Source organism: Chanos chanos, chromosome 11, assembly GCF_902362185.1.
Source record: "Chanos chanos chromosome 11, fChaCha1.1, whole genome shotgun sequence".
Lineage (NCBI taxonomy): Eukaryota > Metazoa > Chordata > Actinopteri > Gonorynchiformes > Chanidae > Chanos > Chanos chanos.
This window is the reverse complement of record NC_044505.1, coordinates 15,092,616-15,111,344: the sequence shown is the minus strand read 5'-3', so window position 1 is coordinate 15,111,344 and position 18,729 is coordinate 15,092,616. Positions and strand designations below refer to the sequence as shown.

Here is an 18,729-nt window from a genome sequence, read left to right as displayed (position 1 = left end):
ACACAGTTATAGTACAGGTCCTTACAGGATTCATCTGAGATTAGGAGAATAATGTTGTAATATTATGAGAATAAAGTCGTAATTTCAGATGAGCAGAAGAGGATCAGAAGAGCAGTTTGCTGCAACGTGGTGCCGATGTGCCAAAAGATTAAGTAGCCTACTGTATCTCGTTGTTCATGAGACCTTAAGTCTAACTTCACAAGATGCTCCGCGTTCCTCATTTTAATGCAGGCGGCAGATTGCTCTTCTAATATTTCCCCCCTAAAATGACACGCAGCCTCAAATTACGACTTTATTCTAGTAATGTTATGACTTTTGTCTCGTAAAATTACGACTGCATTCTCGTAACATGACAACTCTATCCTTGTAGGAAGTTCCTCCAGGTCTGTGTGGTTCTTTCTTCTGAATAGACACTTAGTCTTCGGAATAGACAGTTATGATAATGTGGTGTTGATGTGCCAGAGCTTAAGTATTTCATTATTGGCGAAACCTATACCACCAAAGCCAAAGAGCTCAACAATGTCGTGCCTGAATGACTACTGTCCAGAAGCACTCACCCTGATAATCATGAAATGCTTCAAACGGCTAGTCATGGCACACAAGAAGAAGGCCATCAGCGTCACAGTAGACCCCCACCAGTACGCATACAGACAGGACCATTCCATTGCAGATGCCATCTCATCTGCGGTTCGCCTGGCCCTCACTCACTTGGATTGCAAGGACTCCTACATCAGAATGCTCTTCTTGGACTTCAGTGCCGCCTTTAACACCGTCATCCCATGAACCCTGAAAAACAAACTGTCACCACTTGGACTGAGCTTATCCGTATGCAGCTGGGTACTGGACTTTCTAACAAATAGGCCCCAGTCTGTCAGAATCCACCACATCTCATCCTCCCCCATCATCCTCAGCACTGGTTCCCCCCAAGGATGCGTACTGAGCCCCCTACTGTACACGCTGCTGACCTATGACTGCTCAGCCAAGCATCCAAGCAAACACATCGTGAAGTTCAATGAAGACACGGCAGTGGTGGGACTCATCCCTCACAGCGATGAAGACTGGAGGCCTGGTGCAAAGTTAACAATCTCTCCATCAATGTGAAGAAAATAAAGGAGATGACTGTGGACTTTAGGAAGATCAGCACCACTCCCCCCCCCCCCCCCCCCCCCCCCCCCCCCACATTGGTGGATCGGCTGTTGAGGTGGTCTCCTGCTTCTAAATACCTGGGGGTGCACATCTCTGACAACCTCACCTGAAGCATCAACACAACCAGCACAGTGAAGAAGGCCCACCAATGCTTCTACTTCCTGAGGAGGCTGAAGCGCGCTGGCCTTGGAACCTCAGTCCTCACGGCCTTCTACAGGTGTGTGGTGGAGAGTATCCTCACTTCTTGCATCACCGTGTGGTACAGTAACTGCTCTGCTGCAGACAGACAGGCACTGCAGTGGGTGGTAAAAAACTGCACAGAGGATCATTGGCAGCAGTCTACCCACCGTCTCTGACGCTTACATCAGCAGGTGCAGGAAAAAGGCTGCATGTATCATGAAGGACTCTACCCGCCCTGCTGGCGGATTGTGTTCCCACCTCCCTTCAGGCAGAAGGTTACGCAGCATCAAGGCCAGAACCACCAGGCTGAGGAATAGCTTTTTCCCAGATGCTGTGAGACTGACAGACTCTGCACCTCACTGATCATTGCCAACATATTATCATACTGCTGCTATTATTACTGTTATTATTATTAGTAGTAGTAGTGGTAGTGGTAGTAGAAGTAATAGTATTAGTATTAGTATTACTACTACTGCTACTACTACTACACTGCACTTTAAGACTGAAAAGACTGACAGTTCTGCAACCTGCATTGTACATTGTTGCTCTCACTGTACAATTGCTGATTTCATTGAACTATTGCGCTGCTATTACTATCATCATTCCATATCAGGGCATGCTGCACTTTGGGCCCACTTGGCCGCCTCATTTATCTTTTAGGTTTTATAGTCGCTTCTGCTTCACTCTGCTTACTTTATACTTTTTAGTCACTCATACTTTATATTTATATTTATATTTATATTTATATTTATATTTATATTTATATTTATATTTATATTTATTTAGCACCTATTTCTATTTTTAAATAATTTAAATACTTTTATTATCTATTTTACTCTAGTGGTGTTTTACTGTGTGCTTTCTTCTGTTTTTCTTTTATTGTTGACATTTTTTTACTTGAACTAGGACCTGAGTACTTCATTTCGTTCCCTTTCATGTACAACATGTTGTGGAATGACAATAAAACATCCTTATCCTTATAATCCGAACGCTCCTCGTGTTCATTCTTCCTCAAGTCACAACCTATGCGTTGCCATGTTTAAGTGAAGTTTCGCTTTCTTGAAATGCACTTCCCTACCAAGCAGCGAAACATAAGCAGAGCAACGAATAGGTTTCCTCTGAATTGGTTTAATAATAAGGACATAGCCGAAATGAAAGCTGCTGTGTATTTTGTATGTCTGTGTGTTTTTTCCAACATAATTGTTGTGTCTGCCATACTGGACGTTATTGTCGGTGCTGCCGCGTATTTTACAGACCATCTTTTCCAAAAGGATGATTTACTGGAACCTTTTGATTATGAACGTGAGCGACCCTCTGAATTATTTATCAATAACGTCCTCGCACAGCAACAGTTTTCAAACGAATGAAAAACAGACAGTGTTTTATTATACTTTATCTGCGTACTTTATTTGGTGTGTAATCCTATTTCAGGTTTGAAGACGGATCTAAAGAATTCACTATACGGTCAGCACATTGCTTCTGAAGTTGTTTTGAAGGCTGTATCTGGATTCATGACAAACATCCATCGAAACCACTGGTCCTATCCTTTCACGGTGGCACGGGAGTGGGGAAAACATACGTTTCCAACATAATTGCCAGAAATATTTATAAAAAAGGAGAAAACAGCAAGCACGTACATGTGTTCATGTCTGAGCATCACTTCCCCCTCAAGGAGAAAGTCGACACTTACAAAGTAGGTCATTTTGTCCAGTTTAACACGGGGTTTTATAGTCATTACACCAATCGAATTGTTGAAAGATAAATCTTTGTGAATACAATGATCATTTTCCGCGACATACTAAGTCTTTCTGTCGTAAAACGGTATATTTTCGAAATCGTTGCCATTGTAGAACCGTCGTGCCACTTCTCGCTGTATGTCTCTTTTGCTGTGAATGAATACTCTATGCAGACTCAGCTAAAGCAGTGGATCCGTGGAAATGTGTCCAGTTTTCCTCGTTCCATGTTTATATTTGACCAAATAGACAAGATGATTCCCGGGCTCATTGACGTGATTAAGCCCTTTCTAGACCACTGTCCTCACCCTGATGGAGTTTCTTACTGCGAGGCTATTTTCATTTTTCTCAGGTATTCAGAATATTGCAACTAAAAGTAAATGTCTCGATTCCATGAGGCCTAGCGTTACTTGTATCATTCGCGCACGTGTGTTTGTAATCTCAAATTGGGTACTGAACATAGTTTCATGTGATTTAGAAGTATTACCTTCATTTCTGCTGTACGAATGATGTTTTGGCATTAAATGATAGCAAAAAGTCCTTAATTTGTACCAGTTTGAGCCTGTTGATGTTTTCTGAGAATTACTTCATTGTGGGCCAGTTGCCCGGGATAAGCTTTCGTTACCCCAATGATTAATACATGTCTCAATATCCTTTCTCTCTACATAAAAGCAATGAAGGCGGGAACGTCATTAACCAGGTTGTTCTTGACTCCTGGAGGAACCGTGAAGAGAGGAAACAGCTACAAATGATGAAAATCTTAAGAGATTTCAGTGCTGGGAAAAGTAGGCATGCTTACAGCTTTTTCAAATTTTGTTTGGTTTTTAATTGCCTTTAGAGTAAAAAACATGGGTGAAATTTTCACAGTGAACTTCTGCCTCAGCTTTTCTTTCTGGGATCCAAATCAATAATATATGTGACAGAAAAGTAATTTTCTTTTAATTTTGATATATAGGCTTATATGGGCCTATTTAAGCACATATACCTTTGTGCGTGTGTGTGTGTGTTTGTGTGTTTGTGTGTGTGTGTGTGTGTACATGCACAATGCCATCACAGGTCGATTTTGGTACTACACATTTCGCTCTTCTCCACCAGGCCGGTGCCAGTGCTGGTGCCGGTGTGGAACCAGTTCTGCCTTGGTGCCTTTTGAGAACCTTGGAGATCATCTGATTGACCATTTTATCCCTTTCCTACCTCTTGAGTACCGACACGTCCGTCAGTGTGTTTTAGCTGAGATGGCTGCGCTTAACATCACAGCCAATGACGGTCTGGCGGACAGAGTGGCCCGGGACATGCCTTACTTTCCCCCAGAGGAGAAAATCTTCTCTGTCAAGGGCTGCAAGTCAGTCAGACAAAAACTGTTACTGCACGTTTAAAAGTCACACACATACACACACACACACACACACACACACACAGACATAGGACCGGATAAAGAATGGGGCTACACCTAATCAAGGGGCCCCTTCAAAATGATCACGCAATATTTCAGGCTCTCTCAAGTCTTGGCTTTTTAAATGGAAAACAAACAAAGTGGCTTGGACTGAGCCATACACTATTCCAGCCAATGAGAACATTGCTTTAGCAGCACAGAAGGGAGGGGTATAATTTGATTGGCTGTTGAGCTCAATTATCAACAACCTTTTGCCAGAATCGAGGACTGTACATTTAATCTGAGTTGAAAACACAGCAATATCAAGAAAAATGAGTATGATCAATTAATAAACAGTTTATTTTGTGGAAACAGTTATTTCTAACCTGAGACAAGGACAACATCAAGGCTAAACGTACAGGAACCCTCAGCACAACTATAACATGAAGAAGACTATATGACTATACAACACAAATTGAATGCTAGGGCCTCACAGATAACACGACACATGCACACACAAACAGTAACTTAGGCTATTTCATGTTAACTACACAAATTGTTAATAACCAGATGAGAGAAACAGCGCAATCAGTCCAAATACTATCAGTACAAAAAAGAAAGGTAGCCTACATAGGTGTTTGAAGTTTACAATATCTATCTATCTATCTATCTATCTATCTATCTATCTATCTATCTATCTATCTATCTATCTATCTATCTATATACTGTAAATAAAGATGTAATGTATGTATATACTGTTATTCAGTGAATATTTCTGAAAGCATATAAAACTGATTCAGAATTGTGTGTTCTTTTGTTTTGTTTTTTCTCTCTGTCAGGCCCCTCTATGAATCACTAGTTCTATTAAATAAGGGCCGACTGTCGCTCTCTGGACTCAGTAAAGGAATCCTGTAACTGTGTTAGTTCTTTACTGTCTGTTATAGAGTAATCTCAGTCAGTTAATGAAAACAGAAGACCTGATGACGTCAGAAACTGGTCTCGTCCCAACATTCAGAAATAAGCTTTTCCAGTGCAACCTGTTGTGTAATACAGAGCCACCAATGATGAGAGTGAAATAGCTCATTATTCCAACACGTTTGGTTTTTTCTTCTTCTTCTTTTGGGTCAAAGAAAAGAGCAGAAGGAATGGCGTTTTAAATTTTGTGGAAAACAGCAGAGACAGTCAAGACACAGTCTCTTTCTAACTTTTACTGTCAAACGTAAAAGTATGCAGTAAAGGTGCGCGTATAATCCAAACGCTCCTCGTGTTCCTCATTCTTCCTTAGATCAAATCCAGTGTTCCGCTCCTTGGTAGACAAGTGCACTTAAAGAAAACGAAACTTTATCTAAGCAGGGCAACGTATAGGTTCCTTCTCCATTGGTTTCCAATAAGGAAATAGCCGACATGAAAGCGGGGATATATTTTGTGTGTCTGTGTGTTTTATCCAACATAATTGTTGTGTCTGCCATACTGGACGTTATTGTCGGTGCTGTCGCGTATATTACAGACCGTCTTTTCCAAAAGGATGATTTACTGGAACCTTTTGATTATGAACGTGAGCGACCTTCTGAATTAGGCTACTTATCAATAACGTCCTCGCACAGCAACAGTTTTCAATGAATGAAAAACAGACAGTGTTTTATTATACTTTGTCTGCGTACTTTATTTGGTGTGTAATCCTATTTCAGGTTTGAAGACGGATCTAAAGGATTCACTGTACGGTCAGCACATTGCCTCTGAAGTTGTTTTGAAGGCTGTATCTGGATTCATGACAGACAAACATCCATCGAAACCACTGGTCCTATCCTTTCACGGTAGCACGGGAGTGGGGAAAAACCACGTTTCCAACATAATTGCCAGAAATATTTTTACAAAAGGAGAAAACAGCGAGCACGTACATGTGTTCATTTCTGAGCATCACTTCCCCCTCAAGGAGCAAGTCGAAACTTACAAAGTAGGTTTTACGTTTTGTCCATTTTTTACACATCTTTTATGGTCATTACACCAATCGTTTTGTTTAAAAATAAGTGTTTAACAAAACAACGGTAATTGTTTGCGAAATGTCTTTTGGGTCGTAAAACGATATTCTTTCGTAAACGTTGCTATCCATTAACAACTGAACAAGTGTAGCTGCCGTGCCACTTCTCGCTGTATGTCTCTTTTGCTGTGAATGAATACTTTCTATGCAGTTTCAGCTAAAGCAGTGGATCCGTGGAAATGTGTCCAGTTTTCCTCGTTCCATGTTTATATTTGACGTAATGGACAAGATGAACCCCGGGCTCATTGACGCGATTAAGCCCTTTCTAGACCATTATTCTCACGTTGATGGAGTTTCTTACCGCGAGGCTATTTTCATTTTTCTCAGGTATTACGAATATTATAACCAAAAGCAGTTATCTTGATTCCGTGACGCCGAGCGTTACCTGTATAGTGCGTGCAGGTGTGTCTGCGCTCTGGCGTTGAGTGTACTGTACATAGTTACATGTAATTCGGAAGTGCTATCTTAATTTTTGCTGTACGAGTAACTTCTTTGGGATTAAATGAGAGCAAAACGTCCGTGATTTGTACTAGGTTGAGCCAATTCATTGCTTTTTTAGACTTACTTCATTGTCGGAGAGTTGGCCGAGATAAGCTGTCATTGCCCCTGTGATTAATACACGTGTCAATATCCTTTCTCTCTGTATAAAAGCAATGCCGGCGAGAGCGTCATTGAAAAGGTCGTTCTTGACTCTTGGAGGGATGGTGAAAAGAGGGAACAGCTACAAATGAACAGTCGTGACATGGAAACGAAGATCTTCAAGGACGTCTTTAATGCTAACAGCAGTACGCATGCTTACAACTCTTTCTTATTTACTTAGTTGCCGTTAGGGCAAAAAACATGGGTGAAATTCCCGCACAGACTTTCGTTCTGGGATTCAAATTAATGGTATATGTGACTGAAGAGTTACACACACACACACACACACACACACACACACACATACATATATATATATAGTCAGGATGCCTCCTGGGCGCCTCCCTGTGGAGGTGTTATGGGCAAGACCAACTGGGAGAAGACCCCGGGGCAGACCCAGGACACATTGGGAGAATTTTATATCTCGGCTGGCCTGGGAGCGCCTTGGGATCCTCCAGGAGGAGCTGGTGGATGTAGCCGGGGAAAGGGATGTCTGGGCAACCCTCCTCAGCCTGCTGCCACCGCGACCCGGTCGCGGATACGCAGCAGAAAATGGATGGATGGATATATATATATATATATACATATACACACACACACACATACATATACATATACATATACATATACATGTGTGTGTGTGTCTGTGTGTCTCTCTGTGTGTGTATGTAGGCTATGTATGTATGTATGTATGTATGTATGTATATTAATTTTGATATGCACATATTAATGCACATATACTGGTGTGTGTGTGTGTGTGTGTGTGTGTGTGTGTGCGTGCGTGCACAATGTCTTCACAGGTGGATTTTGGCACTCCACATTGATTGACGCTCATCTGATTGACCATTTTATCCCTTTCCTACCTCTTGAGTACCGACACGTCCGTCAGTGTGTTTTAGCTGAGATGGCTGCGCTTAACATCACAGCCAACGACGGTTTCGTGGACAGAGTGGCCCAGAATCTGCCTTACTTTCCCCCAGAGGAGAAAATCTTGTCTGTCAAGGGCTGCAAGACAGTCAAACAAAAACTGCTTGTACACATTTAAAAGTATTACATACTTACGCAGGTGTGCACACACACACACACACACACACACACACACACACACACACACACACACACACACACACACACAAATATATACAGATTATCACAAAGGCAATGTAGATAACTGACAAAAAGGTATGGAGGTTATTGTTGTCATGTAGTCATGACACAGAAAGAAGTGCATCTTTATTCAATTCAAAAGATGTTTTAATACTCTAAGAGTGTATTTTGGGGGAATAATTTAAGGGGTCTGTTATGATTACCATGGTTACATTTTTTGATGTTTGAATGTTATTTTTTCTCTTTAGCCATGAATAACTTATCTGCTAGATCAGTACAAGTCATTTTAAAGGATTATGGGAGACAGTGAACATGTGTTGGGGTCTTTCCTGGGTGACAGTTATCATGTCATTTTGTTACAAAAACATTAAAGAGTGTGGAATGATTAAAGGACACTGAATTATTAAAGCTGAATTTTTAAAACAAATCTTTGCTGTGTTGTGGTAAACTGTGTACATGTTCTGGTATTATTTAATATTATTTTGCACATTTAAGCACAAAATGCAATAACAGCATTGCAATAAATATGTTTATATGGTCATAGTTACATTATTGCTATAGTTACATAATCAGCTATGCAAATATATGAAACTATCCTCCGGCTCATGCAATGAACTGGTAATGAAGCAATTTCAATTATTATAACTGTCTATTAAAAATTATGGTTCTACCTAAGAATCCAGCCTGATTTGCAGAAATTCAGATACTGGTAAGATATCTTTGTTTTTGCTTTTTTTTTTCGGTCAAACGAAGTAGACTGATGCTATTGCTGTTTTTAGAAACCTCGATCCTTAAATTAGTTACAAAGTCGATGTCATTTGAAATGTACTCAGGGTGACCACTAGATGGCAGTAAATAGCGCTTTTCCCAAGGAAGAATTTCGTTATTAACACATGTATCGCAGCCGTATTTTGAATGTCATGTGATGTGCTGTAAAATGTCAGTCGTTGTAAATTTCCATTCCTGATTCGCTTTCAAAATGTAAATTAAAATTTAACAGTCTCAAACACATTTTTGTTTCCTGCTTTTCCTCTCAGGGACACCAGACAGTATTGTGCACACAATACTACGCTGTACAGTAAGTATTAAAAATGTGAGGTTGAATGAGCGAAATATTCTATTTAATGGAACAGCAGTCAGGACTCTCCTCCAGTATAAACCAGGGTTGCTGAGAAACAAGAAGTTGAAATATTCTTGTGAAGGGATTTTCAATAACCTCTCGGAAGCACACGCTGGTAGTAGGCTCAATGTCCCGGGTTTAACTGTTTCTAGTTAAGAAACGGAAGACTTTACCATGACTACCGTGTATACATCCAAAGTTTTATCTGGTATCACGGGATTACAGGACACGACCTGACGGAGACGTCGTGACATTTCGCTAGACGTGTATACGGCGCACTCGTTACGGTCTGAATCCGCTGTGAATAGTGTGTAAAATACTATTTTAAATTTTAAATTCTAAATTTTATTTTGATTTACAAATTCTTTAGTTAATAGTTGGGAGTTCTTGTTTGTAAATATGTGACCTGTGTTGTGTGTGTTCTGTCTCGTGTCAAGTCTATTTTGAGTCGCCCTTACTGTATAATATTACATGTACTGATAAATTAATTAGGCCCAAGATTATGAATACAGAGTGAATTACGTACAGAGACAATTCAAAGTTAGAAAAGTACCCAGGGCCCTGTCCATACTTTGTACATAAGGGAGTAGGAGTAACATTGGAAGTAAACACACGCATACACACCAGTATATTCTCTTGAATTAGTCTGACTCTGTAATTAGTATGTGGATTCTGGGCTCTAGAGCATGTTTGTGAGTTTGTATTCAGGAGTATGGAGCTACAGAAATATGGTGATCAAAACACACTCAGACTCCAAACAGTGGATCCCAATTCTTAGATGCTTTTTGCTTAGAGTGTCCAGTACAACAACCTTTTTAACAGCAGAATGTAATGAGCAATAGAGTAGTCATGTGACAAGGGCAGGAAAAAGAAAACCACCTGACCAATCAGAGTTTGAGATGAAAGAGAATGTGGTAGGACAAGAAAATGTTTCATGTTCTCATGACGAGAATGTAAAATGCAATATACACCCAAAGAGACAGAATTCATTTATTAAAGAACGTCGTGAAATGCCGTCAGAGTGAAAAAACGTAGGTACACCTTACACGCCTCACTTCAAAAATACAATACCGCCAGGCACAAGCTCACCATCAGCACGAAAACCCTCACGTTTCCAGCTGCTGCACACCTGGCTAATCTGGTGATACCGTTAACCGTTTCCTCCACCTAGCATTTCCTAACCATCATCTGTGTTGTTTCTCCCTCTTCTTCCCTTTTCATCCTTGTTACAGTACAAAATGAACAAATAAAGATGTAATGTATGTATATATTGTTAAACAGTGAATATTTTTGGAAGCATGTAAGACTGATGCAGAATTCTGTGTTATGTTGTTTTGTTTTGTCTCTGTCAGGCCCCTCTATGAATCACTAGTTCTATTAAATAAGGGCCGACTGTCGCTCTCTGGGCTCAGTAAAGGAATCCTGTAACTGTGTTAGTTCTTTACTGTCTGTTGTAGAGTAATCTCAGTCAGTTAATGAAAACAGAAGACCTGATGACGTCAGAAACTGGTCTTGTCCCAACATTCAGAAATAAGCTTTTCCAGTGCAACCTGTTCTGTAATACAGAGCCTCCAGTGATGAGAGTGAAGTAGCTCATTATTCCAACATGTTTGTTTTTCTTTTGTCAGGGAAAAGAACAAAAGGAATAGCGTCTTAAAGTTCTAAAGTTCATTTATTGGTAATAAATATTTGATCCGGTTGTAACAGTTAGTCTTAAAAAAAAGGAATTTCAAATTTCAGATAGTTCTTGTGCTTGTGTGTGTGTGTGTGTGTGTGTGTGTAGGGGAGTGTAGCGTCTGGGTGTGGTATGTAGTCTCATTTATTTTGCTCACTGGAAATAAAAAAAGGTATACATATAATGACATATAGTGAGAGAAGAACGTTGTGATGTCATATCCTGGGAAGGAGCAAGGGTTTCCTATCACGATCAGGATGTGTGCCTTTACATGTGACACGAGAACATGATGTGCAGCATGCAGTCTTATAGTGCTGGTACACACACAGCCAAGCCTGTACTACCACTACACAGTTACAGTACACACTTACAGTACTCATCTACAGAGGGAAAGAGACAGAGAGAGAGAGAGAGAGAGAGAGAGAGAGAGAGAGAGAGAATGTCTCAGCTATCAAACTGTGGAGAAACAAACAAATTATATATATATGTATGTATATGTATATACGTGTATATACGTGTGTGTGTGTGTGTGTATGTACATATTTGTATATGTATATGTATATATATATGTAGCATCTATCTATCTATCTATCTATCTATCTATCTATCTATCTATCTATCTATCTATCTATCTATCTATCTATCTATATTTGTTTATAGGTTTGCAAACATACACTTTCTCTCTCTTTCTCTCATTCTCCCTCTCACAGACACGCACACACACACATGCACACACACACACACACACAGACACACACACACACAGACACACACACACACACACACACACACACACACAAACAAGAGCTACTCACCAATCTCTGGCTCACAGATATGTGTGTTAAACTCCTCTCGCCTTGCAGAGGTCAGCCCAGGGTCACAGCCATTACCAGGGGTAAGATCATCAAGGCAACGCACCTCTCGAACTCATATGAACATGAACACTACAAGAAAAAACCGACTGTTTCCTCTGTGTGTATGTGAGTGTGGTGTGTGTGTATGTGGGAGAGTGAGAAAGAAAGACATAAAACAGGAGAGACAGTGAAGATATAAGCTGTTTCTGCGCATATTAACAACTTTTCCTGTCAAAAGTACAGGTATGCAGTAAAGGTGCGCGTATAATCCAAACGCTCCTCATGTTCATTCTTCCTTAAGTCACATCCAGTGTTTCGCTTCTTCTTAGGCAAGTGCACTTCAAGACAACGAAACCTAAGCAGTGCATCGTATAGGTTCCTTCTCCATTGGTTTCCAGTAAGGAAATAGTCGAAATGCAAGCGGGGATATATTTTGTATTTCTCGTCTTACCTACCGCGTATATTTTTGACCGTCTTTTCCAGGAGGAAGAAGATGTTTTGCTGGAACCTTTTGATTATGAACGTGAGCGACCTTCTGAATTATTTATCAATAACGTCCTCGCACAGCAACAGTTTTCAAACGAATGAAAAACAGACAGTGTTTTATTATACTTTATCTGCGTACTTTATTTGGTGTGTAATCCTATTTCAGGTTTGAAGACGGATCTAAAGAATTCACTGTACGGTCAGCACATTGCTTCTGAAGTTGTTTTGAAGGCTGTATCTGGATTCATGACAGACAAACGTCCATCGAAACCACTGGTCCTATCCTTTCACGGTGGCACGGGAGTGGGGAAAAACCACGTTTCCAACATAATTGCCAGAAATATTTATAAAAAAGGAGAAAATATGAAGCACGTGCATGTATTCATGTCTGAGCATCACTTCCCCCACAAGGAGCAAGTCGAAACTTACAAAGTAGGTCATTTTGTCCCGTTTTAACACGTTTTTATATGGTCATTGCATCAATCGTATTGTTTTTTTTTTTTTTTTAAAAAACTCTCAAACTCTCAGCAAGCATTTGTGAAAACAATGATAATTATTCGCGGAATTTTAAGTCTTTTTGGTCGTAAAACGTACTTCTGAGAATGTTGCCATTCAGTAACAATTTAAAGGGTGGCGCTGTCGTGCCACTTGTCGCATTCTGTGTCTTTTGCTGTAAATAAATACTTCCTATGCAGACTCAGCTAAAGCAGTGGATCCGTGGAAATGTGTCCAGTTTTCCTCGTTCCATGTTCGTATTTGATGAAATGGATAAGATGAACCCCGGGCTTATTGACGTGATTAAACACTATCTTGGCTACTATCCTCAGCTTGATGGAGTTTCTTTCCGCAAGGCTATTTTCATTTTTCTCAGGTACTAAGGATATTATCAGTAAGACCACTTCTCTTGATACCATGACGTCTGGTGTTATTTGTGTCATAAGCGCACGTGCGTCTGTGTTCTCGCGTTGAGTATACTGTACATAGTTTCATGCGATTTAGAAGTGTTACTTTAATTTTTGCTGTACGAATAACTTCTTGGGATTTCAGAAGAGTAAAAAGTACCTGGCTTGCACCAGTTTGAGCCTGTTCATGTTTCTGAGACTCACTGCATTGCAGGAGAGCTGCTCGGGATACACTATCACTTCCCCAGTCATTAATACACCTGTCAACATATTTTCTCTCCATATAAAAGCAATGCCGGCGGGAACGTCATTAACAAGGTTGTTCTTGGCTCCCGGAGGGATGGTGAAGAGAGGGAACAGCTACAAATGAACAGTCGTGACATGGAAACGAACATCTTCAAAGACGTCTTCGGTGATAGGAACAGTACGAATGCTTACAACTTTTTCAAATTTTGTTCGCCTCTTAATTGCCGTTAGAGCTAAAAAAAATGGGTGAAATTCCTGCATTAACCTTTCTTTTCGTGACAGAGATCAATAATACATGTGACTGAAAAGTTTTTTTTTTTTTAAATGTTGTTATGCAGCCTATATATTAATGTACATGTACTTGTGTGTGTGTGTGTGTGTGTGCGTGTGTGTGTGTGTACAATGCCCTAACAGGTGGATTTTGGCACTCCACATTGATTGACGCTCATCTGATTGACCATTTTATCCCTTTCCTACCTCTTGAGTACCGGCACGTCCATCAGTGTGTTTTAGCCGAGATGGCTGCGCTTAACATCACAGCCAATGACGGTCTGGCGGACAGAGTGGCCCGGGACATGCCTTACTTTCCCCCAGAGGAGAAAATCTTCTCTGTCAAGGGCTGCAAGTCAGTCAAACAAAAACTGTTACACACAGAGAGAGACTAATATACAGATTACAACAGAGAGAATGTAGGAAACTGACAAACAGTTGTGGAAGTTACTTCACTTATGTTTCAGAAATGGTCAGCTGCCATGGACAAATGTATGCTGCACTTATAGGTATAGGACAACGTGACAGTGTGAAAATTCGAAAATTTGTTATTTCTATACATTGCAACAAGATGACACAGAAAGAGGAGTGTGTTCATTAAATTAAACAGATTTTTTAATACTCTTAGATAGTATTTTTGGGGAATTATTGAAGGGGAGGTCTATTATGATCATCTTAGTTACATTTTTGTTTGAATGTTTTTTTTTTCTTCTGTAGCCATGAATTTCTTATCTGATCAGTACAAGACATTTTAAAGGACTTTTCTGCATCACAATCAATTACTTATTATGTTATTTTATCAGAAAAACATTAAGAGTGTGTATGAATAAAAGGATGCTGAATTAGTGAAATTGAATATTTGAAACAAATTGGAGATCTGCGATGTGTTGTGGTAATTTGTGTGTGTGTATGAATTCTGATATTATTTAATATTATTTTGCAGATGATCGTTTCACATGCAGTGACAACATTGCAATAAATACGTTCATATGGTCATAATTGTATGTATTGTTACGTATTATATAAGGAACATATAATCAGTTATACAAATATATGAAAGTATCTTCTCATGCAATGAATTTGTAATAAAGAAAGTTGAATTGTTATAATTGCCATTAAAAAGTTAAGGCTTCACTTAAGAATCAGGACTGATTTACAGAATTTCAAATGCCTGTAATATATATACACTGTATACACACATACACACACACGCACGCACAAACATACATATATTAAGCAAAGGACACTGATGCTATTACTTGTTTGTTCAGGTCAAACAAAACAGGTTGATGCTATTGGCGAAACCTCGATCCATAAATTAGTTGCGCAGTCGATGTCATTTGAAATGTACTGAAGCTAACCACTAGATGGCAGTAAGTGGCTTTTTTCTCAAGGAGGAATTTTGTTATTAGAACATTTATCGCAACCACATTTTGAATGTTATTATATGTGTCGTAAAATGTAAGCCCTTGTAAGTTTTCACTCCTGATTTACTTACAAAATGTGAACTAAAATTTAACAGTCACCAACACATTTCTGTTTCCTGCTGTTCTTTTCAGAGACATCAGACAGTATTGTGCGCACAATGTTATGCTGCACAGTATAATGTGAGGCCGAATTAACGAACTCTGCAGATACAAAGTTTAAAGGAATAACAGTCCGGGTAGACCTCCAGTATAAAGCAGGGTTATTGAGAAATAAGAAAAAAAAAGATTTATTACTGAGACCAGAGAACTGGTGGACTAGTGCTTAGTGCTAGTGCTTAGCCTACAGTATGTCAGAGGCGACCTCCATATCATCTCCAGTAAAAGAGTCTAAAACCGTCATTGTCGGAGCGGGCATACAGGTGGCAAGAACAAAAACAAAGGTGTTTGACCAGGGGCCTGTGGAGTCCTTGAAAGAACGACGCATTTTTGGGGAAACTTCAACTTCCATCTGTTGGATGACGGCTCCAGGCAGAACAGTAGTGAGGATGACGTTACCAGCTGGAGCAGTTATTTCTATATGGTTTAAAAGCGGTGGACACAGCATACGATGTGAATAACAGGAGAAAGAGAAGAAAATGATAAAGCCACATTGTTTTTTTTTTGCTTTGTTTTTTTTTTTAAAGCAGATCTAAAAACAACATCTGACATTCTTCAGTCTCAAAGATACCATGAGGTCAACTTCTTTTTAAGTAACAGGTCTCTGTTCAGGTACAGGTCAGCCCAACCACCCTCGTTTTTCTGATTTATTAAAGAACGTCGTGACATGTCGTCAGAGTGAAAAAGCGTAGGTACACCTTACACGCCTCACTTCAGAAATACAATAGCGTCAGGCACAAGCTCACCATCAGCACGAAAACCCTCACGTTTCCAGCTGCTGCACACCTGGTTAATCTGGTGATACCGTTAACCGTTTCCTCCACCTACCATTTCCGAACCATCTTCTGTGTTGTTTCTCCCTCTTCTTCCCTTTTCATCCTTGTTACAGTACAAAATGAACAAATAAAGATGTAATGTATGTATATATTGTTAATCAGTGAATATTTTTGGAAGCATGTAAGACTGATGCAGAGTTCTGTGTTGTTTTGTTTTGTTTTTCCCTGTCAGGCCCCTCCATGAATCACTAGTTCTATTAAATAAGGGCCGACTGTCGCTCTCTGGGCTCAGTGAAGGAATGTGTTAGTTCTTTACTGTCTGTTATAGAGTAATCTCAGTCAGTTAATGAAAACAGAAGACCTGATGATGTCAGAAACTGGTCTCGTCCCAACATTCAGAAACGTGCTTATCCAGTGCAACCTGTTGTGTAATACAGAGCCACCAATGGTGAGAGTGAAATAGCTCATTATTCCAACATGTTTGTTTTTCTTTTGTCAGACAAAAGAGCAAAAGGAATAGCGTCTTAAAGTTTGAGGGCTTTTATTAGTAATAAATATTTGATTCTGTTGTAATACTGAGTATTAAAAACTAGGAATTCAAAATTTCAGATGGTTTTTGTGTGTGTGTGAGGGAGGAGGGTGTTAACTTCAGGGGGTGGTGTGTAGTCTGATCAGTTTTGATCACAGGGAAAAAAAAATGTATACATATAATGACAAAACAGTATTTGACACTGAATATGAAAACACAGCCACAGAGAGAGAGAGTGACAGAAGAACCCTGTGATGTCATATCCTGGGAAGAGGCGAGGGTTTCCTGTCCAGATCACCTGAGTCCAGGACGTGTGTCTTTGCGTGTGGCACGAGAACATGACGCACAGCACGCAGTCTGATAGTACTGGTACACACACAGCCGAGCCTGTACTACCACCACACAGTTATAGTACAGGTCCTTACAGGATTCATCTACAGAGAGAGAGAGAGAGAGAGAGAGAGAGAATGTCTCGGCTATCAAACGGTGGAGAAACAAACAAATTGTATGTACGTATACACACACACACACATACACACCCACATATATAGGTTTGCAAACATATACATTCTCCCTCTTTCTCTCATTCTCCCTCTCTCTCACACACAGACACACACACACACACACACAGACACACACAAACGCACACACACAGACTCACACAAACAAGAGCAACTCACCAATCTCTGGCTCACAGATATGTGTGTTACACTCCTCTCGTCTTGCAGGGGTCACCTCAGGGTCACAGCCATCACTCGGGGTAAGGTCATCTCCTAGGCAACGCACCTCTCGAACCCGGTAACCGCCCTCACATGAACGTGAACACTACAAGAAGAAAAATGATCCTCTGTGTGTGTATTTGTGTGTGTGTATGTGTGCGTGTGTGTGGGAGGTGTGTACTGTGTGTGTGTGTGTGTGTGTGTGTGGGTTATAACTCACAGTGCTCCAGTCTGTGGTGTACCACTGCGCTCCACAGTTTTTCACATGACAGGTCTGTGTTGTGGGTGGGCGGGGCAAATGGGAGCAGTTAGACTCAGAGGTCACGTCAAACTGGCTGTCATTACGGAACACACACACCAGTCCCCGACTCTGAGTACCATTACCACAGTCTGAGGAGCACTGATAAACAGAACACACACACACACACACACACACACACACACACACACAGCAACGGAGAGAGTGTGAGAGAGAAAGAGAGAGAGAGAGAAGATCAAGAATAAGATTAATAAAGAGGGAACAAGGTAATTCTTTGTTCAAAATTTAAATATATAAAATATATATTACTTCAAGAAAATATACTCTTGCCAATACAAATGTTCATTCAAATTTATTCATAATTGCAGCTCTTGATGTGTTTGCTAATGCATAGTTAAAGCCTGTCCACATTACTGTGTTCTTCTCTTCTCCACCAGGGGGAGTGTGGTCTATCATACACTGTGTGAAGTATGTGCATGCCTGTGTGTGTGTGTGAGTGCATGGTGTATGTGTCTGTGTGTGTGTGTGTGCTATGAGTGTGTGTGGTGTATATACATGTGGGTGTATGTACGTGTGTGTATGTCAGTGTGTGTGTGTGTGTGTGTATCTGTGTGTGTATGTCTGTGGTGTGAGTGTATAGCATGTATATATGGTGTGTGTGTGTATAGTGTGTGTGTACCTGTCCCCATGGTCCCGTGTACCACTCTAAGCGCTGTGTGCAGGGCCCCAGGTCACACATGGTCTCCCCCTCAGGTTTGTCATCATCACAGCCATCCAGGGGAAGACTGCTCCCCTGACTCCTCAAACACACCACTGACCTACTGCGCCTCCCTACTCCACAATCAGCAGAGCACTGCAACACACAATACAAACATACAAATAAAAACATACACACTCCCAATACGCAGACACACACCATATATACATACATATACATATACATATACATATACATATACATATACATATACCTATACATACACACACACACACACACACACACACACATCCCTTATATATAAACCAAGCAAGCAAGATGCCTCAAGTGCTATTCAATTACAAGATGCATTGTTATGTAATATGTGTTCACTCACC

At 40.3% G+C, this 18,729-nt stretch overlaps 3 protein-coding genes and 1 pseudogene across 3 annotated transcripts in view; 3 read left to right on the top strand and 1 right to left on the bottom strand.

Annotated features, from left to right (window-relative positions):
• The first annotated feature begins 2,477 nt into the window (after nucleotides 1–2,477).
• Nucleotides 2,478–4,435, top strand: LOC115823698 (torsin-1A-like; annotated as a pseudogene).
• A 1,400-nt stretch (nucleotides 4,436–5,835) lies between these two features.
• Nucleotides 5,836–8,153, top strand: LOC115823697 (torsin-1A-like). The gene is made up of 5 exons (XM_030787730.1): nucleotides 5,836–5,986; nucleotides 6,120–6,385; nucleotides 6,621–6,796; nucleotides 7,121–7,254; nucleotides 7,909–8,153. The coding sequence occupies exons 1-5, from the start codon at nucleotides 5,836–5,838 to the stop codon at nucleotides 8,151–8,153; spliced, it is 972 nt and encodes a 323-aa protein (XP_030643590.1).
• Nucleotides 8,154–12,278: 4,125 nt separating this feature from the next.
• Nucleotides 12,279–14,163, top strand: LOC115823696 (torsin-1A-like). The gene is made up of 5 exons (XM_030787729.1): nucleotides 12,279–12,387; nucleotides 12,517–12,782; nucleotides 13,046–13,221; nucleotides 13,543–13,676; nucleotides 13,913–14,163. The coding sequence occupies exons 1-5, from the start codon at nucleotides 12,279–12,281 to the stop codon at nucleotides 14,161–14,163; spliced, it is 936 nt and encodes a 311-aa protein (XP_030643589.1).
• A 2,787-nt stretch (nucleotides 14,164–16,950) lies between these two features.
• Nucleotides 16,951–18,729, bottom strand: part of adamtsl7 (ADAMTS-like 7) — a 5,411-nt gene continuing 3,632 nt past the window's right edge. Inside the window, exons 9-12 of the mRNA XM_030787728.1 lie at nucleotides 18,314–18,487; nucleotides 17,596–17,775; nucleotides 17,337–17,481; nucleotides 16,951–17,090 (exon numbers count right to left, since the gene is read on the bottom strand). Coding sequence (XP_030643588.1) covers nucleotides 16,951–17,090; nucleotides 17,337–17,481; nucleotides 17,596–17,775; nucleotides 18,314–18,487 — 639 coding nt within the window. The remainder of the gene's footprint in view (nucleotides 17,091–17,336; nucleotides 17,482–17,595; nucleotides 17,776–18,313; nucleotides 18,488–18,729) is intronic.

Bases quoted from the DNA above. Each gene is read 5' to 3' on its own strand.
- LOC115823697 (XM_030787730.1), top strand. From the start codon at position 5,836: ATGAAAGCGGGGATATATTTTGTGTGTCTGTGTGTTTTATCCAACATA. The intron at 5,987-6,119 runs GTGAGCGACCTT...ATCCTATTTCAG, and splicing joins GGAACCTTTTGATTATGAAC to GTTTGAAGACGGATCTAAAG. The intron at 7,255-7,908 runs GTACGCATGCTT...ATGTCTTCACAG, and splicing joins CGTCTTTAATGCTAACAGCA to GTGGATTTTGGCACTCCACA.
- LOC115823696 (XM_030787729.1), top strand. From the start codon at position 12,279: ATGCAAGCGGGGATATATTTTGTATTTCTCGTCTTACCTACCGCGTAT. The intron at 12,388-12,516 runs GTGAGCGACCTT...ATCCTATTTCAG, and splicing joins GGAACCTTTTGATTATGAAC to GTTTGAAGACGGATCTAAAG. The intron at 13,677-13,912 runs GTACGAATGCTT...ATGCCCTAACAG, and splicing joins CGTCTTCGGTGATAGGAACA to GTGGATTTTGGCACTCCACA.